Here is a 23,034-nt window from a genome sequence, read left to right as displayed (position 1 = left end):
AGGTCTCTCTTTTGTCATCGGTGTCTGTCCAGTCTCCTGGATACCGCGGAACTTTTTCGTGAGTTGTCTAAATCCTCAAGTAGACAAACTGAGTGGTTTACGGGTTGTGCGCTCCTCCTTGAGGCTCAAGATGATCCGCTAGATCCCCGCTCGATTTCGTCTCATATAATAATAATAATAATAATAATAATAATAATAATAATAATAATAATAATAATAATCCAACTGTGTAAATCAACTGAAACTCTGGATTTCGTGGCATCTTTGAAGAAAAGCAACGATGGGCGTAGTCAAAGTTCGGAAGGATGCCAAAACAGTATCGTAATTCTGCTGTGCATAGCAGAATTGAAGCCAGTCCTTCGGGGTAGCGTGCGCCTGCCTGCCTACCAGCCGGAGGCTCAGGGATCGATTCCCGGCCATGTAAAGGATTTTACCTGGATATGAGGACTGTTTCGAAGTCCACTCAGACGCATTGATTAGACCCTACATCAAAATCGTGGAATACCGGATTCGCGAAATACCGCAACAATCATTTGGAAATGCTTCAACCTGCGGTTCTTAGCATTTAATCATAGAATCAAGGTAACCGTCACTATGGAAATTGCAAATATGGTGACCAGACCAAGTGAGTTATGATGATCAACTGTAATTACATCTACTCGTGCTCGAGAATTCACATCCTACTGGTACAATATTTTGTAACGTACGAAGTTTGTAAGAATGTCTAAACGTGATTTGTCTACTTTGTAATATCTCCAACAGTAGCATTTAAATATATTCAAATTGTAAAATACAGTAATGTCTCAATATTTTATTTTTCATTTCAAGTCTGATTGCTACAACAGATTTGTAGATGAATTCCATGCCCAAAACTGGCGGCCATGTCCGGGGATATCCCAGCAGTAGTTATTTCCTCTTCAGCTGAGGTTGGAGAGCATAAGTTTGAGAAAGTCTCCGAACTAGAGCAACTCGACTCAACATCAATGCCAATGTTCGCCCTGATGAATAATATATACGCAACACTCAGCAACGTTACAGTAGGTTGGGTTGCCTAGCATATAAGGAGCTAAAGGAAGAGGATGCGGAATTCGTGGCTTCCTGCCGGAATCTATTGAAGAGAACAGAGAAGACCAAGGAATATTTAGTGTAGTTGTTGTTGCTTATTAATATAATTACCTAGGTTTATCGTAATCAACACTAATTATACGGGTGATAAATGATTCACAACTTTGTTTAAATGTAAAAAAAAAATGTTCAGTCTGTCAGATACACAATATTTTCAAATGCAAATTATGAGTAAAACACTATAAAAAATCACATATCATATACAAAGAATGACATGCTTCGTTCTACAAGAACATCCTCAAATTCTATCAAACCACTTAAATTATCTACATACGTGTAGACTACAGTACAGTTTACGGAGTGTAAACTTGTCAATGATATGGAGTTAGGCGATATTATGAATCATATGTTCATAGTGTGTTAATTTGCATTTGAAAATGCTCTGCGTCTGACAGACTGGAAAGTAGTTTTTATTACACTTAGAAAGTCGACACTGGAAAATGTGGCGTCTTTCTTAACAAATTGTTTAAATGCTGAAAAACATTGCTTAGTAAAGTAGGGGTCTCCACACTAGAAAAACGTAAAATTAAGGTTGAAAGGCTAAAGGGACACGAAATGTTTCATACTTAATTATATTTATCTCAAATTCGTAGCTCATATCCCCAGGATGTTTTCAACATTGAGTTGCTTGCCTGAAGGGATGACTTTTTTAAGTCACACCGACGAAGGCAGGTCTTATGGGGACGATGGGACCGAATAAGGCTTAGGAATGGGAAAGAAGCGACCGTGGCCACAATAAAAATACAACCAAAGCATTTGTGTGGTGTGGAAATGGAAAAAAACCCACGGAATGTCTTCTTCAGGGCTGCCGACAGTGAGGTTCGAACCCCACTATCTCCCGAATGCAAGCTCATAGCTGCGCGACCTTAACTAAATTGCCAACTGGCTCGGTACGAATTCTTTTACATAGGCTTTTCCTCAGACTTATATTTCGACAATTTTCGTGTTGTACACCAAAAATTCCTCAATTTCTCTTTACAAAATCTTCCATATTTTCATTTATTCACGGTAACATTTTAATGCTTCTGATGTTTTCCGATAGATCTCATCGAGACAAAACAAGTAACATCGCACAAACATATGTGCGTAACCTGCGCGCCACGCTACACAGCACGATAAGTGTCTTTCGACAGCCAAGAAACATTTGCCGGCCATCTTGTGATAAGGTCATGCGCATTACATAAGGTGGTTACTTCTTGTGTATTAATCCTTCTACTTTAAAATAATATACACGGTGATCGGAAATAACGTGAACCGGTTATATAAGCGTTAGAGTGTTAGTTATAATCACATATATTATTTAATTAGTATAGACCCCTTTTGCGGCGCTCACAAGTATCCGATCGTGACACATGGGAATTCAAAAGAAAGATGATAGACATTAGCAGTGACGAATTGCACTCTTACTTTATAAATATCAATCATTTCTTTAGAAACTGAGTTTTAATGAAATTGTACGAAGTGTGCGATTTGCAAATACTGTTGCTGTAGGAAAACACGCGCCATCAATGCTGTTCACTTCACATTTCGTCCGCTGGGACGTCTGTTTTATGTCATGTTTTATGCTTTTTATCAGTTAAGAAAATAATGATAGTAAAACCAAAAATAACTTCCGAAACATTCATCAGTATAACAATGCACTTGAATTTGCTTCCGTTCAAATGGATATCATAAATGTTAAAAAATCTAAAATTACATGAAGTGGTAAGACTGTCTAATATTGTACTGATTTGTGCATTCCTTAGTTCACCAGGGGACTACTTCACCACATACTTTATGAACATGTGAGATTCCTCACACGGGTCCCCTAGTAATAAATAATTTGAAAAAAACTAATTCTATATCACGCGCCGTTTTTATATTATCAGTTACTAAAGTTGACCAATCACAACGCTTCGCGGGCGAATTCAAATGGGTACTACGAGGCGGTGTTGCCGTGGCTTGAGACAGGCTTGAGAGCACCAACAAACAAACAAACAAACAAACAAACAAACAAACAAACAAACACTCCACCAGGGGAGGTTTTTAAAAATGGACTTCCGACTTGATAGGATTGAGTCATAGCAAATACGTTACGATGACACCGGCCAAAACCCATGCTGTGTTTGTGTTTCATGCTGATCTCCCGGCATCTGTAGCTGATACGTGATTCAGTAAATATTCGTTAACCAGCAATGTCGCATTCCAACGCAAATCTTCCTCCACTGGTGCTCTCTTAAGTTGATTTAGCAACACCACCTCGCAAAGCCCATTTCAATTTAAGCTACTGGTAAAATGAAAACTGCGCCAAATATCGAATTCTTTTTCTTCAAATTATTTATCAGTAGAGCCCGGAATTTTATGCATTAATAGGTTAGAATGAAAAATTGCTGAAGCGAGAAGCAAGTGTAGTCTACCTTCACAACGATTAAGCTATGGGGTTTGCATAAACATTAGGGGTACGGCCCATCAGAACCCCTATAATCTATGTTACTCTTTCTACATTATGGAAGAGCGGGTGGCCGACATTCCTTACTAACCAAATTAGTTTGCAATCTAACCTATTACTGCATGAAAATCCGGGCTTTATTTATCAATACGACAAACCCATTAACCCTCATATACCGGATCCACCCTCTCTTACAAACTAAGACCGAATCCACGGTGTTCGTACTCTGCGCTATGGCAGCTGCCTCAAACGAACTTACGTAGCGTACGGCCGTCCTGCTTTAACTGTGTATACAAACTTATATGAAATCCCACCTTATAAAAGATGCTGCAAATGTCGCCCTTCCTGCGTTCTACAGGCACTCTGTCTGGAAACCACATTCTGCCTGACGCGACAGAGTTCTGCCACTGTAATGTTTCTGACTTTATTCGTGATGTTCCTCCAGTGTGTGAGGATTTGCTCATTACACGTTTTCTTTCAGTTTATCCGAAAAGTAAAAATCACACACTGTTAGATCTGGAGGACGAGAGAGAAATAAACCAGGACTGGTCACTCTGTCGGCAAATGCTTCCCAGATTGTAAGAAGAGAATCTTCTGCTCTATAAATGGGGGCAGAATTTTGTTGAAAACACCCACGCGATTTTATTTCTTCCGTCCAATGATGGAAGAATGGCGTCAAAATGCCATCTTGGTACCTCTCTGCACTCAGTGTCGTCTCAAAAAAGAGGGCCCAATTATTCGTCTTGCACTAACAGCACACCAAACATCAATCTTCCTATCATAACGAGGGACTTCATAAACAATACTAGGATGCTCTGCACACCTATAGCAAGAATTATGACTGTTCACACGACCATTAAGGTGAAACCAGAACTTTCACATGCGAAAATACTGTCTCATCATGTTAACAGCTGAGATTCAGACAGGCGACTGATTCTTGATAGGTCAAACACGCGCAGGCTGCTTGCAAGGTCCAGAACTATGCGCACTGCAGCTTACGTGTCGGAGAGTACAAACGCCACTTCGACGGCCTTAGTATATATGAGACACCCTGTATACGTAATTCTTTTTAGCTATAATATTATGAAACGGTTCATCCATTTCTTCGTTGGAGAGCCCCAAGCCCAATTTGGAAGATGCTCACATCAAGAAGATTCATTAAAACATATGGGAGGAGATCTGACCATTTGTGCCATTCTACAAGTCTTGGAGCATGTAATATACAGCCAATACGAGAGCTATTTAGAAAGCAGAGCTTACAGTTTAATAATGATTTTAAATTTAATACTGATACGATTGTTTCCCAATTAAAAGAGTATTAACGAAGCAAATAACGCATTGCTATTTAGAACGAGATATTTTTAACATAAAATTACAGCAGCTGAACTAATATAATATCACAATTAAGGCTTCTGTTTTCATTAGCAGGCACTTGTTATACGAGTAGGTATATTTCACAGGAGCTCTCAAGCACTCTTGTAGACTTAATATTGCGCACTTGTTCGTTGGTGATCGTCTCATTTGATACAACATGTCCTGAATACCTCACTTCAGAAAGGCTATTACTTCCACACTAAAGTCTGGGAACGTGGCCTCAAAACTAACTTATATACTGTTCTACTAACGAGGGTGTTAGCACAAGTTATGATTACGATTGGTTTGCGGTTATGTGGGCGGGACTGGCGTGTATGTTATGAATATAGACCAATTACGAGTCATTGTCAATATATTATATATATTTAATGAACATGTATAAGTTCGTTCACCCAGTTAAAATAACTGATTGTTATTGGTTCTTCCTTAATGAATCACATTCACACACACAGTTGCAGAATATACATGCACACAGGAGGAGGAAGTGGAGGAACATGAAGATGATTGTAACGAAGTAGCGGACCCGTTGGAAAGCGAGAGTGATTCATTGTCAAATTGAAAGGCTTAAAGTGTAATTATTTATTCAATCATACACTGAATAAAATTGAAATTGCAACACCCAGAAGGAGTGGTGCTACATTGCTGCAATTGAACATGCAGGACGAGAGTTCGGTTATAATTCCATGATTACACTTTCAGGTCCCTCTGACTGCAAGTTTGGACAACAATCAATACAGAATGTGCCCACCACGAGCTGCAATACATTAATGAATTCGCCGGGGCATGGAGTCAATAAGGCCCTGGATCGTTTCTTGAGGAATTGTGGCCCATGCTTGCTGCACCGCACGGGTCAGTTGTTCCAGAGTTGTGGGTGGCTGAGGACGGTTGGCCAGTTGTCGACTCATCATGTCCCACATATGCTCAATAGGACTGAGGTCCGGGGATCTGGCGGGCCATTCTAAGGTTGTGATATCGTGGACAGCTTCCCTGGAGATGCGTGCAATGTGAACCCGGGCATTGTCCTGCTGAAACATCCCATTAGCAATGTTCGCCATCATAGGGACAACCACTGGATAAAGTACCCTATCAACATACTGTCGAGCAGTCATAGTGTCCTCAACACGCACTAATTGTGATTTCACATTAAAGCCAATAGCTCCCCAGACTATAATACTTGGTGTTGGCCCTGTGTGCTCCTCAACATTAAGATCTGGGCGGCCCCTCTCCCCGGGACGTCGGCGCACACGATTCCGGCGATTACTCCGGGCAAGACATCACTAAAGATGACCTTATGCCATTCGTCGACCCACGTCGATCATTCTCGACACCAGGCCAGCCTTACACGTCGCTGTTGTGGGGTCAATGAGACACCTTCTGCAGGGACACGGGCTCGTAAGCTAGCTGCACGCAGGCGATTACCAACTGTTTGTTGTGTAACGTGGGGTGCCACAGCTGCTCGAATTTGCGCTGCTGTTGCATGGGGTTCCATCCGGGCCATCCGAATGATGCGGCGATCCTCTCTCACAGTTGTCTGTCGCGCTGGGCCTGTGCCAGGTCTACGAGTGTGGGTACCTTTATTTGACCACTGCTGCCATACACGTTGTACTGTAGATGCCTGTCGGCCAACACGTGCAGCGACAGTCCTTAGCGATAATCCAGCCTCACACAGCCCAATCATCCGAGCCCTCTCAAACGACGACAGTTGTTGATAGCGTGCTCTTCTCTGTCGTCGAGGCATGTTTGACGGGGAACACTTCACTGCACAGACCGCAAGTCAACTACGTTACACCAGAGTCCGTATACTGGAGTTGATTCCTCCGCGACCAATCACGTGGGGAGACCTGTAGCAACAATCCAATGGGTCTGAAACTTTGATCGTTTACATACATACATGGCATTATTCCATATCTTGAAAATCAACACAAACGACCAATGCCTTCATGATGTTGCATTTTCCATTTTCTTAAGTGTATAAATGTGAAAATACCCATGCGAAAGATTTCATTACTACTAATTAAAATAAGTATCGAATATACGCAAATAATCCGCGCCATCAAGTAATCCGTTCACCCTATTTTGAAGAGAATTCAAAAGAAAACCGGCTTTAATTTGTGTTTTATTAAAAAAAACACCAAACTCCACGGCGCAACAGCCCTGGAAGGGCCTTGGCCTACCAAGCGATCGCTGCTCAGCCCGAAGACTTACAGATTACGAGATGCCGTGTGGTCAGCACGACGGATCCCCTCGGCCGTTATTCTTGGCTTTGAAGATCGGGGCCGCCATCTCACCGTCAGATGGTGCCTCAATTGTAATCACGTAGGCTGAGTGGACCTCGAACCACCCCTCAGATCCAGGTAAAAATATCGGGCCTGGCCGGGAATAGAACCCGGGTCCTCCGGGTACGAGGCAGGCACGCTACCCCTACACCACGGGGCCGGATTGTGTTTTATTTACAAGAAATTAATCCTACATAATGATGTACTGCAAAACTGAATACAGTAAATATAATGGATCGTTCTCCTCACACGTTGAGCAGGCAACCCGCTGATCAGAACCGTCTTGCAGTTTGCTTACCTTTCCCTGGTATTTGTAATCGCCTAGTTTCGCCAGTGTGTTGGGAAGTGTGTGCTGTAAGAACAACATTCTCAGACATACTTTCTTCTTACTGCGCGGTTTCCAAAGTTGTCTGCATCTTAAATGCTCCGAAACTTAACTTTAGCCGTAAATGAGCGATTACGAGAACTTGTACCCATACTTAAGTGGTTCAAACCTCACATCTAATGTGCTACTGATGCCAGACACACCACGGCCGGACATCTCTATAGGAAAATGGGATCCATTATTTGAGGCGAAGCGTTATTAACTTCATTCCGAATAACGCACCAAAAATTCCGGAAAAATTATACGCGGAGTTAAACTTTAGACGATTTTCAATACATAATTTTACGTGTCTACAATATTAATAAAATAAAATTGCATTAAGAAATTTTATTTACCGTACTGTAGATGGTAAGAAATACTTAGTTTCCACGGTTTCTACTAATTAAAATAATAATAATAATAATAATAATAATTTCGAGTGGCCATTTCTAGCCGAGTGCCGCCCTTGTACGACAGACCCTCCGATGAGGGTGGGTGGTATCTCCCATGTAGATAACTGCGTGTTATTGTGGTAGAGGATAGTGTTATCTGTGGTGTGTGAGTTGCAGGGATGTTGGGGACAGCACAAACACCCAACCCCCGAGCCAATGGAATTAACCACCAATGAATGTTAAAATCCCCGACGCGGCCAGTAATCGAACCCGGGACCCTCTGAACCGAAGGACAGTACGCTGACCATTCAGCCAAATGTTTTCTCTAACAGCCGGTTATAAACAGGCTCACTGCGTGGAACATTCTGTGGCATACTGTATGTTAACTAGCGAAGGTTGCTGTCCGGTAGAGATGCAGGTATCAGATCAAAATTAGATGTATTAGATCTAATTCCCTCCATGGGAACTTAGAATTTCCATTCGGAATTGCTAGGCGGGCATTAATTCCATTGTGGAGTTTTATCTCCCGTATGCAGTTATCAGACTGTGCCTCTTAAATAGGCTTCTGATAAGTTCACCTGCATACCCCAGCGTCAGTGGGTAGGGTCTGACACATCCCACTCTGAAGAGTCTGGTGTCAGATCTAAGACGAAAAGCTGGTTAATAGAACAAACGCCTGAAAGCCATACATCTAATTCTGATCTGATTTATGATATGCTCTCTTGGTGGAGAAATATCTAATTCCCTCCATGGGAACTTAGAATTTCCATTAGAGAAGCAGGTGTTAACGACAATGAGCTTGCGGTCAGCAAGTAAACTTTCCTAGCCAGTTAGAACCTCAGAGGACCCACATGAAATGTAGACCACGGCACCTTTGTGTAGAGTCCGGCGAAGTTCTGTTCTCGACATGACGGGGCTAAGCCCACAAAGCCGGGTCTTGAGCAATATCAGGAAATGTGACGGCCTGCACTAAGGCGAAGAGGACATTAAACCACGCCAACTCTTCCACACAATGAAACACCAGAGAATAATATAAAATCCTAATCATGCCAGTTCCCACATTAACATAATCAGGAATAACCGGGGAAGTCACTTTACTCTCCAGAGCAGAGAACCGAAATGGAGTTACTAAATCACCGATCTGAAAACTGCTGAAAATAATTCAGAAACGAAAAGAATGAAGAAGAAGAAATTACATGTTCTTTACCTTTGTTCATTTATGTACGTATTCTCTTACATACACAGAAAAAGATTAGGGGAGCATGCTTTGTAACGTCTAGTATGTGAATTTTTAATTTGGTAGATGATGTTCCAATGATCGTACAGCATACCTTGAGACCTTAGATACTCAAGGTATATCAAATAGAAGTTATACTCTATCTGTAGGTGGTGGTGGTGGTGGTGGTGGTGGTGGTGGTGGTGGTTATCGTTTTAAGGCGAAGTACAACTGAGCAACCATCCTCTATTAATAGTAATCGGAGTGGAGAATACTGAAGGGGTACGACATTCCGAAAAATGAAGGTATCGGCCAAATAAAGCAAAGAATCACGAAGAGCGTGAATATGAAAGACTCCCTGGGTCTCCAATGCTCTAATACCAACGAGGTCGGAAAAGAACAATAGTTGACCAAGGGAGGTCGGATAGGATAGATGAAAGTGAGTAGCCTGGCACAAGTGGAAGCAATGCCAGGGCTCAGATAAGGGCCCCGTGGTCACCAACCCACTCTCCTAAACTCAGAGCCCATGGAGGCCCTTTTAATCGCCTGTTACAAAAGGAAGGGGATACCCTGATTATTACAATACAATTGAGGAGCTATCCGACGGTGAGATGGCAAACCCGGTCTAGAAAACCAAGAATAATGGCCGAAAGGATACGTCTCACTGCCCAGGCATCACTTCGTAAACCGCAGGCCTAAGGGCTAATCGGCGGTCGGTAGGTACGCCAAAGACTGGTCGGGGCCGATAGCGTCACGGGATTTATTATTATTATTATTATTATTATTATTATTATTATTATTATTATTATTATTATTTTATTTATTTATTTATTTATTTATTTATTTATTTATTTATTTATTTATTTATTTATTTATTTATTTATTTATTTATTTATTTATTGTCTTGTTTTATATGGCGGGACTCAGGCTATGAAGCCTGCTATTCTGTCCGACCATACATACACCTACATGAAAAGTTAAATACACACTAAATTATCTACTGTTTAATATCTTAAGGTAGCAATTAAATGATTTAATTAATGTAATACTTAGCTATGATCTAATCCTACTATGTTATAAGAAATTATTATTATCCATTAACCAGGTTTGACAGAGTTTCTTAAAGCGGAGGTGGTTTGACACGCTCCTAATTTCAGCAGGTAGGGAATTCCAAATTCGGCTGGCGGCGACTATAAATGATCTACTGTAGCCAGTTGAGCGGTGAATGGGAATGCTTAGTACTGCGGTGGATGATGATCTGGTAGGAATACTAGAAGGTGATGCTAGGTAATGGAATTGTGTGGCAAGGTATTCAGGTGTGTTAAGGTTCAGTATACGATGTAACAGGGAAAGAGTGTGTAAATTTCGTCGCTCTCTTAAGCGTAGCCATGAAAGCCTAGAAAATGCGGGAGAAATATGGCTAAACCTTGGTATATCTGAAATAAATCGAACGCATGCGTTATGTGCCTTTTGGAGCTTGTTGGAAAGTGAGGCATTCAGGTTACTGTATACTACGTCACAGTAGTCGAATATTGGCATTACCATACTTTGGATAAGCAGTTTTCTTACATTTTGGGGGAGTAAATCTCTGAGTTTTTTAAGGGAATGTAAGGAATAAAACACTCGCTGACATATACCTGTTACATGATCGTTCCAACTAAGGTTTTTATCCATTATCATCCCTAAGTTTTTAACTGTGTCTTTGAATTGTAACTGAGTGCCTCTTAATGTTACTGAGTGGGTATGGATGTCTGTAAGTCGTGCGTGGGTTTTTTGGGTAGCTAAAAGAATACACTGCGATTTTTGGGCATTGATTTTTAGTGCATGGTCATCGGTCCACCTACATATTCTTCCTAGGTCGTCATTCATATTATTTATTGCAGTCGGTAAGTCACGAGGATGTGCATGTGTATATATCTGTATGTCGTCTGCGTACACATGATATTGACAATGTTTAATTACTTGTGTTAGTCCTGAAATGAAGATCGAAAATAGGAGTGGCGCTAGCACTGACCCCTGTTGTATTCCAGTCTCTACAGACTGCCACGAAGAGAAATTTTCACCTGTAGATACACACTGCCGGCGATCAGAGAGATAGGAATACATCCAGGATAGTGTGCTTTGTGAGAAATTAAGAGCACGTAATTTTGCTATTAGTATGTCCGTGTCAACGCAGTCGAAGGCCTTACTAAGGTCTAGAAGAGTTAAAATAACTTCTCCCTTATCCATAGCTACTCCTATGTCGTTTGTAACTTTAAGCAGTGCAGTAGTTGTGCTATGATTGCTTCTAAAACCAGACTGGTATTTGTCAAGAAGCATATTGTTATTTAAATATGCGGTTATTTGTCTGTGAACTATTTTCTCCAAAATTTTGGACAGAAATGGTAAAATGCAAATGGATCGAAAGTCTTTGGGTTCCACGGGATTGTTGGTCTTGGGGAGTGGGCGAACAATTGCGTATTTCCAAAGGGAAGGGAATATGCCGGTTATCAGTGAGGTATTTATGATGTGGGTTAGAGTTGGTAGGATTACATCTAGAGTTTTTAACAGTAACTGTGGAACAATCTCGTCACATCCTGTCGCAGTTGTCTTTATTGATCGTGCAATTTGTCTCACTTCTGTAGGAGTTACGAGGGAAAAATATAACTGTTCTCCTCCGTTGTTAGTATTGCCATTGTGTAGAATTTTGTTAATCGTCTGTTCTTTTGTTGTCTCGTCAATGTTAACGGGTCTTGTAGTAAAGTATTGGTTTAAATCATCCAGTGATATTTTAACGTCAGCAGTATGCATTTTATTTCCGCCTATGCCCATTTTTTTAACGGTTTTCCAGATTGTTGTCGTGTTTTGGGTTAGCAAAATGTTCTATTATTATTATTATTATTATTATTATTATTATTATTATTATTATTATTATTATTAGAGAACTCACCCAGTTCTGCAGCATTCGTTATAAATTGCTCAGATAACTTGTCTTGATATGTCTGTCGTAGTCGAAGTTTTGCCTGCCCTATTCAATGGTTTTGTGAACATTTAATAAGAAGCGCGTTATGGTATGCCACAATTCGTAGTTTGATTTCATCCATTCTGACGTCATCATGCCGTCTGTCTGATAAAAGTCTATCCATTCATTTGTTGTTTTATCCTGCAATTCCTGTTGTAAAGCTTGTGATATTTTGTTGTAGAAGGCAATGACAGTTGTATATAGAAGGGTTGTCTTGTGAGTTCATAGGCTACTCATGAAGGAGCATTTATTGCCAGGCAGAGAACTATTTTAAGATACCTGGCATTCATTCTTTCTAGTGTAGCTAGGTAATCCTTCGACAGGTGCTATCCGATAATGTAGACTTTTTTCTCCTAGCAGCATGTAAGTTATTAATGAGCCCGGATTTCTATGCATTAATAGGTTAGAAAGCAAAGTTTCTGAAGCGAGCAGCAAGTATAGTCTACCTTCACAACGATTATGCAATGGGGTTTGCATAAGCATTAGGGGTACGGCCCATCAGAACTCCTTTGATTTATGTTACTCTTGCTACATTATGGAAGAGCGGGCGGCCGACACTTACTATTAACCAAATTTAGTTTGCAGTCTAACCTGTTACGGCATGAAAATCCGGGCTTTGGTTATTAAGAACGCTCTGCCATGTGTTGGGATATATTTGGAAGCTGGAAAAGGTTAGAGAATCAAAGATTATCTGGCAGGGAATAGTAATCTGTGATTTTTTTTTTTTTTGGCTATTGGTTATACGTCGCACCGACACAGATATATCTTACGGCGACGATGGGATAGGAAAGGCCTAGGAATGGGAAGGAAGCAACCATGGCCTTAATTAAGGTACAGCCCCAGCATTTTCCTGGTGTAAAAATGGGAAACCATCTTCAGGGCTGCCGACAGTGGGGTTCGAACCCGCTATCTCTCCATTACTAGACACTGGCCGCACTTCAGCGACCGCAGCTATCGAGCTCGGTATTCTGTGATCAGAGGAAGTGTATAACCTGTGACCTGATAGGTAGTAATCAAACATGGCCGCATTCAATGATATTACTAAGAATGAAAATAGTGTACATCAGAATATTAATGGAACTGTTAGTCGCTTAGCAACTTGCTAGTAACAGAATGTATTGCGGGTTAGGGTAAACCTTCGCCTGCAATTATTGGAGTGATAAATTAATGATTTGATTTTATGATTACGCAATGTAGGCTGAACTTAGAGACCTATCAATGTCTCATGATTCACTGGCAGGTAATTCCGGAGGGAATATAACAAAAATGAAGCAAAACGGTTCAGTTATTATTATTATTATTATTATTATTATTATTATTATTATTATTATTATTATTATTATTATTACATTCTATATCAACTACTTGGTAAGTAAGCACGAAGTCGTTTTGATTTTAGTAATGCATTTGACTTTAGGATCATCCTCTGATCGACATTCGCGGGCTACACCTTGCAGAAATCTCGTCATTTCAGAGCCACCTACCCAAGGCGGGTTGAAACACTGCTATACTGACATCTAGCATCACGACGTTCCAACACGAAACAGACAGCTCTGTTCTGCCATCTAGCGACGACGCAACGAACTGTAAGTCAGGGCGCGCCACACGTTGCGTCTAGGCGCGCGCGCACCGACGCCGTTACTGCAACGACGCGCTACTAGATGGCGCGCAGGCAACAGTTTTATAAGCCCGCGTTTAAGCGGCTATTTAACTGGAGCATCTGGTGGAAAGAATGCAGACCCACTAAATAACTAATCGATCGCTTCTGAGCTGCAATTTAAAGCTACTCGTTCCGCATTATAAGGAGTTCTTCAGAAACGACTGAGGTAAGAAAACGAAACTATTTCTTATTAATATCACTACCACATGAGAAACATTAATTATGCTTCCGAAACAATTTAATAACATGAATCTCTTCCCTATCCTTTTTGTAATTGGCGTGCGGCCTCCGGAGAGGCCTGCTGCAGGTCATTCGAATTGACATCCTGTAGGCGACCTGCGCGTCTGCGAGGATGGGGCCCGACTTATGATGAACTGTAATGCTGAAGGCGACATACACATCCAACCTACGAGCCACTGGAATTAACCATTTAATGTTAAAATCCCCAACTCAGACCGGAATCGAACTCCAGACCCCTTGGACGCCAATTAGTTTATTTTAAGGAGTTTGAAATATTTTTTTGTCTTTATATAGTGAAGTCGATTGAACTTTCTTCTTTCTTAATCCGTTTACCCTCCAGGGTTGGTTTTCCCCCGGACTCAGCAAGGGACTCAACCTCTACCGCCTCAAGTGCAGTGTCCTGGATTTTGGGTCGGGCTATAAAACTGGGAAGGAGGGCCAGTACCTCGCATACGCGGCCTCACCTGTTATGCTGATCAGTGGCATTGCGTGGCGCGGGGTAGGGCGGGGGGAATGGGAAGCTCGGAAGTGAGAGACAACGAAGAGGGAAAAAAGCGGCCGTGGCCTTAAATTAGGTACCATCCCGGCATTTTCCTGGAGGAGAAATGGAAAACCACGGAAAACCACTTCGAGGTTAGCTGATGCCGGAATCGAACACCCCACTACACAGATTACCTCCCGAGGCTGAGTGAACCCCGTTCTAGTCCTGGTACAACTTGTGAAATTTCGTGGAAATCGAACCCAGTCCTCCAGGGGTGGCAGCTAATCACATTAACCACTACACTGCAGAGGCGGAGCGACACTATTTTCCATTGTTTTTGTCACGCCTCCCCTTTCCCCACACTTAGGAGTGTCTTACACCCCCCCCCCCCAGTTTGGTTCAACTTGTTCCAGTGGTTTAGGGGGAGATGTGAAAATATATATAGATATAAAATTATTATCATTATTATTATTATTTTACAAGATACCTTACCACCGACACCAATAGGTGTTAAGGCGGCAATGGAACAGGAAAGGGTTAAGAGTAGGAAGGAAGCGTCCGTGGACTTAATTAAGGCGCAGTCTGGTGTGAAAATGGGAAACCACGGAAAACCATCTTCAGTGATCGAACCTTCTATCTCCCGAATACTGGATGCTGGTCGCAGCGACTGCAGCTACCGAGCTCGGTATTATTATTATTATTATTATTATTATTATTATTATTATTATTATTATTATGTGGTTTAACAACAAACTAACTCAGGTAGACCTTTCCGCGACGCAAAGTTTAGATTTTGATTGCTGACAGAGGTTCTGTAGTTTCATGCGTCAAGTATTGACCTTAGGAAAGTTCTTCAAGTAGCTCCGCAATGAAGCTAGAACCCCTCAAACCACTAGGATAACCGCTTCGAGGAACCTGGGATATGGTGGAGAATATAGTAACTTTTAATAGCAAAACAGTATTGCCTGAAATAATTCAGTTGAGATAGGGAGTGGAAAATAAATATATTACTTGCCCTCTTATATTTCTACAGAGATTCACATATGCCATGTGGTCAATAAAAATATTCCCACTGTTCAGACCAGATGATCCATTAGTGGCAGTCCTGCTGAGTTAATGTCGCGGAAAATCAAACCCTATTATCTGCTAATGGTACAATTACATTAACGTAGTTAGGTGGTCGGACTAAAATGAGCATGTCGCAGGCTTTTTTTTTTCGATTTTTTAGCTCCTACGTAGTTCATATCAGCGGAACGTTTTTCAACTCAATTATTATTGTTAATCCGATTTCAACCAGTAATAGCTATTACAGTAATAATTATTATGTTCTACTTGCTGTTGAGCGTTCAGCAGTGTTTGTAAACACCCAAAATCAGTTGCTGAAATGTAAATACACCTATTCTCATTCTTCTTCCAACTACATCGGGTTGACACAGTGTGCGGAGTAAGAAAGTGTTTACGGTCGGATATTCTTCTTGATATCAAACATTCACACATTCTGTCCGCGCAGTTTAGATCCACGATTCATCCATTTCTGTAGTTGGGAGTGGCGCATTTGAACACCTTCGCTTCCGTGGAAGCTTATTCACAAAAGATACAACCTTACTCTTTCTCCCGTGTCAATTCAGAAGGTAGCGATTTATGGTTAATTTCCAACTGTTGGGTTCGATTCAGTGTCGACAACCATACAGTTTAGGGACCCTACTTACCAATATGACATCGTACAGTTACTGTTAAGCTTGCAGGTTGGAACTACGTAGTCATGATTTTTTCGTAACTTGCGAAATTTACGTATTACCACTAACATATTGTCAAAATCACTAGTGTTACACTTGCGGGAGGAACTGAAGCATATTTTCTTTCTCTGTAAGATTGTAAATCAGTTTGGGTAATACCACGTAAGTAGATAGAATTACGGCACGTTCAAATAAGTGACGATCACAGCATTTTAGTGATACGGTCTTATTTCGTCCAGTTCATACGCATAGAATTTAATTAGGATGTAGGAGGAAAATTTGAAAAAAGAAATCCTACGAAAAGGAAAACAACGTTACCTACTCTATGACGATCAATTCAGTTGAAACAGAAATAAATTTCGTTACAAACCTAACCTAACCTAACTTAACCTAACCTAACCTTACATAACCTTACCTAACCTAACCTAACCTAACTTAACCTAACCTAAATTAACCTAACCTAACTTAACCTAACCTAACCTAACTTAACCTAACTTAACCTAACCTAACCTAATTTAACCTAAATTAACCTAACTTAACCTAACCTAACCTAACTTAACCTAACCTAACTTAACCTAACTTAACCTAACTTAACCTAACCTAACCTAACCTAACCTAACCTTACCGTGTCACGACTTTAGTACGGTTTGCAGACTTAGCCTTTGCGTATTCTTACTGACTCTCGGCATAAGTACATGAAATATATTTGCTTGTGTGTATTATTACAGCGTGGTTTCACTTCAGTCCGACAAGTAATAGCAAATTTCGCGAAGGTAGCTTAGTTATTTACAAGGCAAACACCGAAGAACACGGTAGAAATATATAAATATATAAAATTGACTCAGGGTGAGAGACACTGCTTATTTTCTTAATTCCTCATCGAGTTTGAAAGCCGACGTAATTATGTATACAGCAAACTCTCGATTATCCAAGCTAATCACCGGAGAAATTCGCACGGATAACTGGAAACATGGATAGTAATATTTTGTACATTTTAATGCAAAACGAAACTTTCAATAATACGGAACAAAAATACCGTTTGAAAATGCAATAAGGCCAAACAATTAACACATTCAATAACTACTTTTGTCAATAAAGTAAACCAATTATACAATTACTTACAGCATCTAATTCTTTGCTACTCGCTTTACGTCGTACCGACACAGACAGGTCTTACGGCGACGATGGGATAGGGAAGGCCTAAGAGTGGGAAGGAAGCGGCCGTGGACTTGACTGAGGTACAGCCCCAGCATTGTCCTGGTGTAAAAATGGGAAACCACGGTAAACCATTTTAGAGCTGCCGACAGTGGGATTCGAAACCACTATCTCCCGGATACATCTAATTCTAAGCGATACTGTTTTCTTTTTTAACGTCTCTTGCTGTCTGAACACCTATCTTATAATCATTCGCTGATTTCTTTACCGATTCTCTATTCTCGACGCTGTCAATTAATCCAAGCTTGTCTTTTAAAGTTAAAAGCGCTTTCCTTCGCTTCACAGAACACCAACAAAGAACTGCTATACAGTGCACTGCTTAGTGTTTAGTTTTCGAACAATGCATGCCGCCAGCACACTTGAACTTTAGCGCGCGCTCAAATTTCAAGCGCAAAATTCAAAATACCGTGACAAAAATAAAATAAATACAATAAACCTTGGAGCTGCACGGATAACCCGCAAACCGGATAATCCGCACTCGGATAATCGCGAGTTTGCTCTATCCTGATTGATCATTTGTTTGGTTAAAGGAACTCCATTGATACTTACATTGAGGTTAGTTTGTTGATATTTATGTCTCGTAATATCAATATGTAACTTGTTATGTTGGCAGCAGTGATGAACCATTTAACAAAAGAGAGAATAGGGCGACGATATTTGTTTTTTAGTGGATAGCCTTACCTGCTGAGTACTATATAACTGGGGACAAAACATGACGATCTCAGATACTGGAAGCGATCTAGAAGCCAATTGTCAACCACACCTTGCACCCTGCTGAGTTAACGAGTGTTAAGTGATCCTTGCTTGATGTGGCGAAGTTGCCGAACCACTTTCTTCCACACTATCTTCTGTTTTTAGTCTTTCTTCCTAATATAATGATACCGTAATAATGAATAATTAAGTAACTCAGTTTACATCGAGATGACACATAATGAAGTAAAAAAGTTTTATATTTCCTCTGGATCTTTTGGTGCTAATGAGATAGATGATTAGGCACATCCAGCTACACTAGATGTAGTAAATGTTATAGGGCGCCAATGGACACTGAGCTGCCGGCAAAGCGAAGTGGTGTGGGGGCGAGGTCATCATGATCGTCCCCAAATAATTACAACTTCAAAAATAAGACAAAGTGGACGAGAATTTTCTCCAATAATGGGGGAATAATTGGCTGTCTCGCGATGTTCAAACGAAATGCTGTCTGATTCTCGATTTATTTTCGGTGTATCGACAGAAATCATTACAACCTATAAAACTTCGCTGATTCATTCTACCGAATGTACACTTCAGGATCAAGCTTATCACAATACACAAAATAATCGCGGAGAATGTTCCGGTGTCAAGACATTCATCACCAGGTAGAGACAAATATTGTTTTTCAATCCTACCTTTTGTTTGTCCAACACCTGCAGGATGTCATCCACATCCCCCACCACTACTGCCTGTTGACGAAGCATTTCTTCTTCTAACGTCAACCAATCACGAATCTGCAAGATTAAAGGAAATAACATTTTAAAAAAAATTCAAATACAACAAACAGATATCTGTGTGACAGGCCGGGTGACCATAAAGATCCAGATCATAATAAACTGTAGAACATGAAGTGTGATAAATTACATTATGTCCACTTGCCTTGAATGCAAGTAACATTATCATAAATGTATGTTAATGTGTATTAACAGTAACAAGTATTTAGGAATAATGATTATATAGTGGTTATGTTATAGACCCCAGATATTTATGCAGTAATAGGTTAGAACGCAAACTAATATGATTATTATGAAGTATCGCCTAGCCCGTTGTTCCATTATGCAGCGGGAGTAACATAAATTCTAGGGGTTCTTATGGGCCGCACGCCTAATGTTTATGCATAGCATAATCGTTGTGCAGGATAAGCTATACTTGTGACCACCTTAGTAAGTTCTAAGCTTACACTGCCTAAATATTCTGGCTCTAGTTAAGTAGCATTATTAAGGAATCTTTCAAGATATTGATTTAGAGAACGCGTTCGTAAATATATACGTTGTGCCCCAAGCCCCAAAAAGGAGGTCATTGACATTCCATGCATTAAAAGATAATAATATTTTTAGGACTCCACCCAAAATTAATCAAACTGAAACAAATCTGAAGTCAAGTTTACAAGAAATTTTCAGAGCCATTCCTCGTAAAAACAGTTTTACGACAGAGAGACAGCCTGTTACCACTGTTATACAATTGTGCCTTGGAAAGTACAATCAGAGAATGATACAAGGGCAAGACGAACATCAAAACTGACAGATCGAAAGGCAACGTAAGTTTAAACTGCCTGGGCATCGCTGATGGTCTTGCTCTACTGTCCAACAACGTTCAGGAACCCCGACAAGTTCAATCACTACAGGAAATAGCGCAGAAAATTGGCCCCAGAATATTCTTTGTAAACCCAGGAATCATGTTAAATGACCCGCGGCCCGTAAAGAAAATCACAATAGATGATTCGAAATCGTATAACATATAACCTCAACGAAGAGCAGACATAGCATAATAGAATAAATTAACTGACTAGAGCACAATATATGGCCAAGAACAGATACCACATAAAGGATCTCTCAACAATCACAAAATTAAAACACTCTTAAAACAGTTAAACAACCAGAAATGAAGACTACTGCAACCATTTTCTAAACAACAAACAGTGCACAAATAACACATTACTCAAGATTGAAAGAAGAATCAGAACGTGCATAAACAAAAACTACCAAGAAAATGGACACCGGGAGACTAGATTTTAATGAAACAGTACAAGAAAATGGGACCGGTAATGAGCACAATCAGAAAGAAACGAATCTCATTCTTTGGACACACAGTCAGGACACCAAAAAACAGGATCATCAGAATTATAGAAAAAATATGGAACAGTAGGAGAAACATTAGATGGGTTACAGAAATCAAGGAAGATATCCGGGAACTACAAATTACAATAGAAGATGTTCTGAAACAGAACAGACAAAATTAAGAAACTCACAAACAAACAAACAAACAAACAAACAAACAAACAAAGATCAACAGACGTAAAATGGGAAGGTTGATTTCAGACGAAGAAAGAAATTTAAGATCCCAAAGAATTAAGAAGTTCTGAGCTGAGAGAAAACTAAAAATGTATTTTTATAAACCTAACTAAGGTGGTCCAATGATGGCCATACATTATCCTAAAGTGGTGCCATTACTAGACCTGAGAATTGAATGCAAATGCATGCCTTTACTAAGTCAACACATATATGGCAACGAAATGTTGGAGTGTAATGAATCTCGTGAAAAGAACGGAATAGAGCAAATTTTTATAGAGCATGTTTGAGCATTGTTAAAGTTAGAGTACGTTTGAGTGTATTCTGTCTTATTTGATTTTTTTTCACATAAAGCAAATCAACGTTTGGCAAACCATGCAAATTTGTGAAAGAAGGGAAGGCTGGAGGTATTTGTGGAATTACTGGGAGAGTCATACAATCTTAGGTAAAAACATTCCATGGTTCCCTCCTAGTTAACCGGCCCTTACCTTCCATTATCCAACAAACAAGGAATCATTCTTAGTTCTGAATTCAGCACTATCGTTCTGACTACTGCCTTGTGATGCTTGCAAACACACCCCATCAGTCAAGAAAAGAAGCGGGGAAGCCAGAAGATTGAAGTGCTATGAAAACGCTCATATCAGAACGTAATGTGAGATCACACCCACCTTAAACATTTTGGAGGTGATGTTTTTTGCAAAGGATATAACTAGGAGATCCGTTCGCCAACTTATTTCTTTATTAATATTTCGATATTTTTCAACAGAAATTCGTTTGTTTTTAGTTGAAGATAAAAATGCTGTTTTGAACCTAAAATATATCCGTAAAGAAAGCCAGACACTTTATTTTAAAATAATGAATGCGAGCTTAGCTTGTGGCTTCATCTGCTTCCTTTTCTCATGAGAAATGTGGGGGGAGGGGCGGGGACCGTGTAAGCTATTGTTTCCGAGTGGTGCTAAACTCGCTGACGGAAGTAAAGAATATGCAGATGACCTGTACAGAACATTCTTAGTAGCAGGAATTCCGTGGAACAAAAACTAGAAATTAGTATCCTTAAGAATTTCTAGAATGGAGTAAAGCAAATGTGCTCCATAGGACCATGCAAGCCAAGTTATAGTTGACACAAAAAACAAGCACCAAACAATTCAAGATTTCAGCGGAAAGTTTCAGTTTTAGTACGCGCATATCTGCATGAACATCGTGTTTTAATGCATGTAATTCTCAAAACCAGTAATGTGTAGAATAGAAAAAAGCGCACGACAGCAGAAATCGAAAATCCCTTTTCGATATATTGTACTAGCAGAATTTGAAGTAGATCAAAAGACTACGAACGTCATCGAGGAAACACAGAGCCCAAATCTGAATTTTTAAAAATACAGGAGAACTGAGTAATGAATTCAAAATACAGTAAGTACAGGATTCAAATGCTGTTCAACTGTGCTATTGAAAGATTCATAAGGTAATGTAGAAAAACAGGCGGACCAACACACAAATAAATCCTAAAGCTCAAAAGTGTAGAACTAGAATGCATAGCCTTTGCTGATGACATCGCGCTAATCTCCGAAGACTCCCAGACACTATGAAGCTAATTAAAACAGGACTATCAATTTCATCTCATAAAGATGAAATTCATGACAGACATAAAAAAAATCACCAAATTATCACAGAAAATGACAATGAAAAGAAATTCACAGAATTGAGCTTCCATAAAATGGAAACCTGCTTTTCAACTAAGAAAAAAAAAGGCTGTCCTGGAACTGGAAAGTCAGACACTATACAATGAGTGGCCAAAAGTCATGGGAAGACAGTGAATGTGATGTTAAGCGAACCCTCACAACGGCAGCAGTACGACGAGGCATCAACTCTACAAGGTGTCGGAATCGTTCTGGAGTGATCTGGAGCCACAAATCTTGCACTGCTACCCCCAATTGCTCTTGTGTAGATGGTGCGGGGTTCATGGAACGTACACCAGCATTGACAGTATTCCATAAGTCCTCGATTGGATTAAGATCCGGAGATCTGGAGGGCCAATCCATGGAGTGCTCCCCAAACTACCTGCATGCCGCCACAGAGCAATGACATAGCGCACTGTCCTGCTGAAACATGGGATCTCTAGGACCAGAAAGGAATGCAGATGGTCTGAAAGAATGTCCACATAACGTTCACCTGTCAGCGGTCGCTGCAGCTGGACAATGAGGCCTAATTGCTACCATAAGAACGCCACTCAGACCACAAGTTAGTCCCCTCGCCTGAGCACAACCTCGGTGACGCGCAGGATCCATAGCCTCATGAGGCATACGCCACACTCACGCGCCCATCAGCTCGATACAACTGGATCCCTGATTCATCGGACCATACTATGCGCCGCCACTGATCCATGGTCCATTGCCGATGTTCGAGGGCCCATTCACGTGTCGAGGTGTCAGCGAAGGGACACGAGTTGGTCGTCGGCTGGTGAAGCCTATATGTCGCAGTTGCCTCCTTACAG

The 23,034-nt window shown here is 40.6% G+C and overlaps 1 protein-coding gene across 1 annotated transcript in view; it reads right to left on the bottom strand.

Annotated features, from left to right (window-relative positions):
* LOC136884743 (dystrophin, isoforms A/C/F/G/H) overlaps positions 1-23,034 on the bottom strand; it is a 1,317,506-nt gene that overhangs the window by 456,138 nt on the left and 838,334 nt on the right. The window contains exon 49 of the mRNA XM_068230054.1: positions 18,894-18,992. Coding sequence (XP_068086155.1) covers positions 18,894-18,992 — 99 coding nt within the window. The remainder of the gene's footprint in view (positions 1-18,893; positions 18,993-23,034) is intronic.

This window comes from Anabrus simplex, chromosome 13 (genome assembly GCF_040414725.1).
Source record: "Anabrus simplex isolate iqAnaSimp1 chromosome 13, ASM4041472v1, whole genome shotgun sequence".
In the NCBI taxonomy this organism is placed as follows: domain Eukaryota; kingdom Metazoa; phylum Arthropoda; class Insecta; order Orthoptera; family Tettigoniidae; genus Anabrus; species Anabrus simplex.
Note: the sequence above shows the minus strand (reverse complement) of the source record. Positions and strands in the feature narration are given on the sequence as shown.